This window comes from Balaenoptera ricei, chromosome 11 (assembly GCF_028023285.1).
Source record: "Balaenoptera ricei isolate mBalRic1 chromosome 11, mBalRic1.hap2, whole genome shotgun sequence".
Classification (NCBI taxonomy): Eukaryota; Metazoa; Chordata; class Mammalia; order Artiodactyla; family Balaenopteridae; genus Balaenoptera; species Balaenoptera ricei.
In genome coordinates this window covers 32,420,276-32,428,383 of record NC_082649.1, presented here as the reverse complement: position 1 = coordinate 32,428,383, position 8,108 = coordinate 32,420,276, and the positions used below count along the sequence as shown (strand labels likewise).

General features: G+C 50.8%; 1 protein-coding gene across 2 annotated transcripts in view; it reads left to right on the top strand.

Annotated features, from left to right (window-relative positions):
* Positions 1–852: 852 nt before the first annotated feature.
* The window catches only part of RSPH9 (radial spoke head component 9), a 13,866-nt gene continuing 6,610 nt past the window's right edge, over positions 853–8,108 (top strand). The window contains exons 1-4 of one of the 2 annotated variants that reach the window (XM_059938606.1): positions 853–1,168; positions 4,181–4,346; positions 7,130–7,259; positions 7,737–7,883. In XM_059938606.1, coding sequence (XP_059794589.1) covers positions 942–1,168; positions 4,181–4,346; positions 7,130–7,259; positions 7,737–7,883 — 670 coding nt within the window. In that variant the 5' untranslated portion in view covers positions 853–941. The remainder of the gene's footprint in view (positions 1,169–4,180; positions 4,347–7,129; positions 7,260–7,736; positions 7,884–8,108) is intronic. The other variant, XM_059938605.1, reaches the window with a different exon arrangement.

Here is an 8,108-nt window from a genome sequence, read left to right as displayed (position 1 = left end):
GCCCCAGCTTCAGTGGGGTTCTGGCCTTTCATCTGTTGCCACCACTTTCGCCTAAAAGCAACAGTTGTGGGGCTTGAGGTAGGTAAATGTAGGTGGTAGGGAACATGTAGTTGTTAATGTAAATGAAAATGTTGATGGGAAAGTGTAGTCTGTAAAATCACCCATTTTGTACCCCTCTTCGCACCCTCCTTTCCCAAGGTGTGGCCCTATACCTTGCCCCAATTGCCTAGGCCCCAGCTACCCGTGCTGCAGGGCTAGTGGGATCTTAATTCCCCCACCAGGGATTGGCCCAGGTCCTCAGGCAGTGAAAGTGGGGAGTCCTAACCAGCCACTGGGCCGCTGGGGAACTTCCCCGCCCCCGCCCCCCCTCATCACCTTGCCTAGGTCTTTGTAAGACCTGTCTTTGCGGGGGATTAATTGCCTTGGTATCCTAGAGCCAAGAGGATCTCAAATTCTTTTCTGCGTAGATAATTCTGAGGCCAAGAAAGGACATGACTGGAGTGAAATAATATAGCTAGTGTCGCTGTTGCATTTTTCTTCCCAAACCCCCACTGCGTATACAGTGAGGACTCAGTAAATGTCGACCGTGTGTAAGGGCTTAGGGAAAGCAAAAATATCCCCAGAACTTGGCTTATTTGGACCTCCAATCTATCAACTGTATCCTACCTATTTGGGGGGGGAAAAATCACGCCGTTGCCCTGACAACAACACCTCCCAACACCTACTCGGGAAAGGAAGCGGGAGGGAGCTAGTGTACCCCTGGCTTTTCGGAAGGGCTCCATGGGAAGAAGGGCTGGCAGGAGGCCCCAGAAGGCTGGGCTACGGGAGGTCGCGTGCGTGAAATCCCGCTTCCGGTCGGATGGAAGGGCGGAGCTTTGGGTCTCAGTGGAGACCTGCTTCTCCTAGCAACCTGGCAGGCGTTGAGCAGAGCCGCTGGAGCAATGGACGAAGAGAGCCTCCTATTGTCTCTGGAGCTGGCGTCCGGTAGTGGGCAGGGCCTCAGCCCGGACCGTCGGGCCTCACTGCTCACTTCCCTTATGCTGGTTAAACGCGACTACCGCTTCGATCGGGTCCTTTTCTGGGGCCGCATCCTCGGCCTCGTCGCCGATTACTACATCGCGCAGGGCCTGAGCGAGGACCAGCTCGCACCGCGCAAGACCCTGTACAGGTGGAGGCGGCGCCCGGGCTGGCTGAGGCCACAGGGGGATACTGAGGAGCCGGGGGCTAGCGAGGGCCGGGAAGGGGTGGGTGCGAGGTAGGATCGAAAGGGGCGAGGTCCAGGAAGAGAGTGGGCGAGGTCCTCCCTGGGAGGACACGTGGGGAGGGGCGCCAGAGAAAGAGACTGGTGGGGTTATAATGGAAGCGTGGCAAGAACGGAGGCAGGGCAAGATGAAAGTTTCTGGAGAATGAAGACCCAGAGTAGACGTCAGGTGGTGGACCTGCTTTTTCAAAGAGTTCAGCTTGGAGAAGGGTCAGAAGCCTTGAGGGGTGGTGGGGAGCTGTTTGGAAGTGGGTCCCGAAGCATTTTCGGTGGAGGTGTTGGCTCACAGGAGGCCCTCTAGGAATTAGTGAACGAATGTGGAATGAGAGAGAAGGGATTTAGAACTGAAGAAATTTCCCTGGACAGTGCCATACAGGACCATCCAACCTCTTTTTGACTACCCCCGACGATGGGGAGCTCATCATCTTACAAGCATTCCGTTGAGGCTGCAGGAAGTTGGAGACTTCATTTATCTATCCATGCATCAATCCAACATTGATTGGATGTATCCTGTGCTAGGCTTGGGGTTAAAAAGATGGCTAAGACTCACCCATATCTCCAAGTTATTCACATCCTAGGAAGGGAGACCAATGGGTAACCCAGCAATTACAGCAAAGTGTCTTAAAACTGGGACGGAGGTGTACACAAAGGGGTGCCAGGGTGGGACATTCTCCTAGAGAGTAATTAGATAAGATTACTGAGATCTGAGAGATGATCTGGAGTTCTCCAGGAAAGTGTGGGGGACAGGCATGACAGTTAGAGGGAACAACTGCAAGCTTATTGGCTTGAGCTGGCTTTGGGTGTTTTGGGAGAATAGTGGGCAGGCAAACATGGCAGTGGCAGCCTAGGGTGTTATGTTGAACTGGATGGAGAGGCCAAGGGGTTTGAACTTTGTCCACAGGCTATGGGGAGCCACTGAGGGCCTTTAATCAAGAAGAGCCTGCTCAGACCTGAGTGGGTAGAATGGTCTGGAAGTGGGTGAGCATTTGGAAGTCTGTTGCAGTGTCCAGATGAAGGGGGACTGAAAGGAGGAGGTAGCTGAGGGAATAGAGGGGAGGGATTGGAAAGATTTAAGTGGTAGAAGTGGCAGGACTTGTGACTAAATGGGGAAAGGTGAAGAAGAGGTCACGGTTGACCCTTCCTTCCAGCTTAGGTAGCTGGGTAAGTGCTGGTGCCCCCCACTGGGAGAGAATTCAGGAGGTACTAGGGAAGGCCTAGTGAATTTGGTGTGAGGTGCCTATGGGGCAGGGTGGTAAGGAGGCATATTAAAGTACAGATCTGGAGTCCAGAAGAAAAATTTGGACTGAAGATAGACATTTGAGACTCACTCTATTCCAATCAGTTTTTATTTCTTTGGCACCTAGTATGTGCTAGGCATTGATCTAGGCATGGGGAATTCACTGCGAAAAGAGACAAAGTCCTTGTCTTCATGGAGTTTACATTTTAGTGTGTATGTGGGGGAGGGGAGACCGACAATAAATAAACATACACTTAGCATTGGTGCTAAAGGAGACAGAGAATACAGGATGGGGTACTATTATAAACAGTAACATTTGAGAAGAGACCTGAAGCAACTGAGAGAGTAAGCTGTGTGTTTATCTCAGGGAAAAGCATTCCAGGCAAGTGCAAAGGCCCCGAGGCAGGTGTGTGCTTAGTGTAGTGTGGAACTCTGAAGAGGCTAGTGTGGCTAGAGAGGAGTGAGTGAGGGGGACCATTGCATGAGGTCAGAGAGGGGCCGAGACAATTGTGCAGGGCCCTGTGGGGCACTGTAAGGACTTGGCTCAATGGGAAGTCACTGGAAGGTTCTGCACAGAGACACGATCTGGCTTAGGTTTTAACAGCTGGGTGGGGACTAGACTGAAAGGGGAGCAGGTATGGACATGGGGAGACCGGTTAGGAAGCTACTGCAATATCTGGGCAAGAGTAGATGGTGGCTTGGACAAGGGTGGAAGCAGTGGAGGTGGTGAGAGGTGGCTGGATTCTGGATGTCAACTAGGGAGTAGCTGGGGTTCTAGGGGTCAGGTAGGTGAGACTGTGGAGAGAAAAGAGCAGTGAGAATAGATCCTTGGAAGTACTTAAGGCACTGGAGGAGGGAGAAGGGAGATGTAAAAGGAAATAGAAATGGAGATGCGTTTGTTGGGTTTTAGGTCCCATGGATGACCTTCTTCGGAGCAGTTTCTTGGGGTGCCAGGGGCAGAATCATGGTGCAGTGGTCAAAGAGTGAAAGTGAGGGAGAGCAAGGGCTGCCACAGAGCAAATTGTTCTCGATTATGGTTCAGAGTTGGGGAAGAAGAGGGCAGGACAGGAAAGGGGCATTTTCTAGAGGGGCATGGATTTGAGGGCTGTTGTTTTATAAAGCTGGGGCGTTTTCATGTTGTGAAGGAGCCAGTGGAGAGTGAAGGGAGGAAACGTGAGCAGAGAGCAGGCTGGGGACGCAGGCCCTACATGGATGAGGGAGGAGTGGGAGGATATCCCCTCCTGGCAGGATGTGAGAAAGAAGGGAAGACCTCAGAGGAGGAGAGCTTCTTGAGCCTGGGCTGGGCTTTCCTGAGAAGTGGGTGGAGATAGCCGTGCTGTCAGCTCAGCAGGCAGGCTGAGCATGAATTTGGGGCCCACAGGAGCAGAGGCACCTGCAACTGAGGAAAGTTCAGCTTCCAGAAACTCAAATGGGACCTCACAGTCCAGATATCTATCTAGGAAGAAGCTCTTGGAATCTTGGCGTACTGAAGCTTTTAAAAGATAAAGCTGAATTTCATCACATGTGGGGTGGGGTGCACCACAGGCACTTAGCACTTCTTAGGGGAAAGATGTGACTCCCAACAGCTCTTCTTGGGCCTCACCTCTCTTGAGAAGGGGCGGGGGCAGGAAGCTGGAGTCAGAGGGGAGTTAGAATCGGGGTGATGGGGATGTTGTTGGCAGCCTGAACTGCATGGAGTGGAGCCTCCTGCCCCCTGCCACGGAGGAGATGGAGATGCAGACATCTGTGGTGAAGGGCCGCTTCATGGGGGACCCCTCACATGAGTACGAACACACCGAGCTGCAGAAGGTGAATGAGGGCGAAAAGGTCTTTGAAGAAGAAGTAGTGGTGAGTGAAGACAAGAGGAGGAGGAGGGCCCGAATGAAAGGGACCTGGGCCATCCAAACCCCAGCCCAATGCACACTGCGGCAGAAACAACGTTTATCATCGCTGCCACTGGTGCCAGCTGGGCCTGGGTTGCTGGGTGTGTTAGGCCCTGTGCCACTGTGCCAGTCCCATTGCTTCATCCTCACAGCTCTGGGAAGTTGGTACCTTACTTTCCAGGTGATAGAGAGGAGAAAACGGAAACATAGAGAGGTTAAGTGACTTGCCCAGGGTAACACCACTCCTGAGTGATGACACGGTGGCAAAGTGGCTGGGCAGCTCTCGGGGGAGCCGTGCTATGGGGCTGGGGCTGGGAAGAAGGGGTGTGTGCTTTGCTCTGGGGCAAGGGGGTGTGTGCAGGTGCTTATATTTTTGTATAAATTTGTATTTTACTAGATAATACATTCACTTGGTTCACAATTCACAAAAAGGAATATAGTAAAGTTTCCCTCCTACCCTATCCACCAGTCACTCAGGTCGTCTTTCTGGGGGTCATTAATAGAACCGTGTTGCGTGTGCGTGTGTGTGTCCAAGTCTTGCCACTCAAAGCGCAGTCTGTATCAGAAGCATCACCATGCCCTGGGAGTTAGAAATGCAGACTCTCGGGCTGGCATCAGGGTCTGAATTTTAACATGTTCCAAGGGGATTTATTTTTAATTTTTATTATTTTTTAATAAGTTTATTTATTTATTTTTGGCCGTGTTGGGTCTTCGTTAATGCGCGCGGGCTTTCTCTAGTTGCAGCAAGTGGGGGCTTCTCATGGCGGTGGCTTCTCTTGCTGCAGAGCACGGGCACTAGGCATGCAGGCTCAGTAGTTGTGGCTCGCAGGCTCTAGCGCACAGGATCAGTAGTTGTGGCGCACGGTCTTAGTTGCTCCTTGGCATGTGAGATCTTCCTGGACCAGGGCTCGAACCTGTGTCCCCTGCATTGGCAGGCGGATTCTTAACCACTGTGCCGCCAGGGAAGTCCCTCCAAGGGGATTTAAATATGCATTAAAGTTTGAGAAGCTCTGCTTCCAGAGACATTTTATGCAAGTACAAACCTCAGCCAATACCTCACCCTGACATATTCTCTTTTTTTTTTTTTTTTTTTTTAAAAGTTTATTTATTTATTTATTTATTTATGGCTGTGTTTGGTCTTCGTTTCTGTGCAAGGGCTTTTCTCTAGTTGCGGCAAGTGGGGGCCACTCTTCATCGCGGCGCACAGGCCTCTTATTATCGCGGCCTCTCTTGTTGCGGAGCACAGGCTCCAGACGCGCAGGCTCAGTAATTGTGGCTCACGGGCCTAGTTGCTCCGCGGCATGTGGGATCTTCCCAGACCAGGGCTCGAACCCGTGTCTCCTGCATTGGCAGGCAGATTCTCAACCACTGCGCCACCAGGGAAGCCCCGACATATTCTCTTTTTATCTTAAAAAACAAAACAAAACAAGTGGCAGCATGTTATGCACACAGTTCTGCACTTTGCTTTTTTCTCCTAACAATATATTTTGGAGATTTTTCTACATCAGTGCCTGAAGAACCTCCCCATTCTTTTTACCATTGTGTGAACGTACCATATTTAACCGGCGTCTCATTCACGGAAATGTCGGTTTCCAAGTTTTCGCTCTGACAAGCGATGCCACAGTGAGTAAGCTTGTGCATGCGTCATTTCCCATGCATGCACTCGATTTGAAGGATCAACTCCTAGAAATGGGGTTGTGCAGTCAAAAAATAACCAGCCCAAGTTCTGAAACTGGAGAAACCTGGGAGTCAAAACCCAGCCTCTGCACTGGAACCCAGGTGATGCCGAAACTCTGGGTCTAGGTCTATGATGCTTCAGCTGCAACCCCGTGCCCGCCTGACAAACTTAACCTCCCCTCAGTTTTATTTTCTGTAGAATTGGGATCATTATGTTTACTTTGCAGGCTTGTGCAGATTAAATGAGGTGACATATTTAAAGCCCCTGGCCTAGACACTTATTATTAGTTTCGCTCTCCTCCTTTGTAATCAATTCTAGTCAGCAGCCCATGGGAAACAGGTGGTTGAGTGACTTTGGGGGCTCCCAGTGACATGTTTTCCCTGGTAAGTGCTGCTTTTTCCCAAACATCTCTATGAAGTCCTTTTGTTCAGGGCTGCCCTTGATATTGATTATAACCAAATTTCATCTGCGTAAAAATTGTATGGGGTGATGCTTGAGAAATAATGTTAAGTCAAAGGGCAGGATATGAAACTATATAAACTGTAACTCTAATTTTCCTTTGAATATAGGCATAGAAAAAAAGAATAGAAGGAAGTATACCAATATGTTATCAGCGATTACCTTTAGAAGGTGGGATTATGAGTGGTTTTCATTTTCTTAGGTATATTGTAAAATATTTCTCTATTACCCAGATAGTCTACAGTGAGCATGATAGCTTTTATATTTTAAAAAGGCAAAATAAGCAACATTAAAATATGATGATAGAATGGTTTGTTTCTGGAAAGGTACATAAAAAACCATTAACGGTATCTGCCCCCAGTGAGGGCAATTTGGGGGCCAGGGATGAAGTGAGAGAGACTGCTTTTTTTTTTTAAGTTTTAAATATTGCACTCATCACCAATTTAAGAAAGGAAGGGAGGGCAGGAAGGCGAGGACTCACCATCGTGATTTTCCATGGACCTGGCATCTACACTGTGGTGACCCAGATCAGATGGTCATGCTGAGGCCCTTGCACCAGGAGTGACTGGGCACAGCGCCCTGGCAGGATGGCTTGTCTCTTGTCTCCTCAGGTCCAGATCAAGGAAGAGACCCGCTTGGTGTCCATCATTGACCAGATCGACAAGGCTGTGGCTGTCATCCCCCGAGGTGCCCTCTTTAAGACCCCTTTTGGACCCATCCGTGTCAATCGGACCTTTGAAGGTGAATTCTCAGGCATCTCTTAGGGCCAGAAGGCATCTCTTCCTGAGCATAGTTGGACACATGCCTGGGAGTCCAGGGGAGACTGCCCACTTTCTCAGAGAAAGAATAGCTGTGGCCACATCACTTGGGAGGATGTGCCCAATGACCTGGTATCTGTGCTTGGCATGGGTACCCAGTCACTGGACCCTGACTCTTTTATGCCTGAGGGTGGGGGAGCATCTGGCCACCTGGGTCTGGGGCTTTGTGTGGTGCTGGGCTCCCCGCCTTTTCCTACCCTCCTCCTCCATGGTCTGTCCTCATTGCAGGATCTGAGCCAAGTTCGGCTGAGAGAACACTGCTCCCTTTTCGCCCTTCAGTCCCCCGTCAGTAGCTGACTGAGTCCTCTGCAAGCCCCTCCACGTGGTCCCCAATCATAGAGGAAGGGGGCTGTGGGGTTTGGGGATGACCTTCACTTCCTACCTGCCGCCCCTTTTGTAGGACTGTCCTCGTCTGAAGCCAAGAAGCTCAGTTCCTACTTCCACTTCAGGGAGCCTGTTGAGCTGAAGAACAAGACCTTGCTTGAGAAGGCTGACCTGGACCCCTCCCTGGACTTCATGGACTCCTTGGAGCATGACATCCCCAAAGGTAACAGCCTGTTACTTGGAGGACATTGGATTTGCCCCCAGGTCAGAGCAGTGGGCCGTGCCACCTGCCATTCTCCTCTAAGAGTGGGACCGAGGGCCTGGGTGGGAACTGGGGGTTCACTGTGGGGCCTTGAGGGTGGGGCTTCCCCAGGGCCCAATACAGGGCTCAGCTCCTAGTAAACAGTTGGTAAGTGTTTGCGGACAAAAGGATTGTCTTCCATGTGCT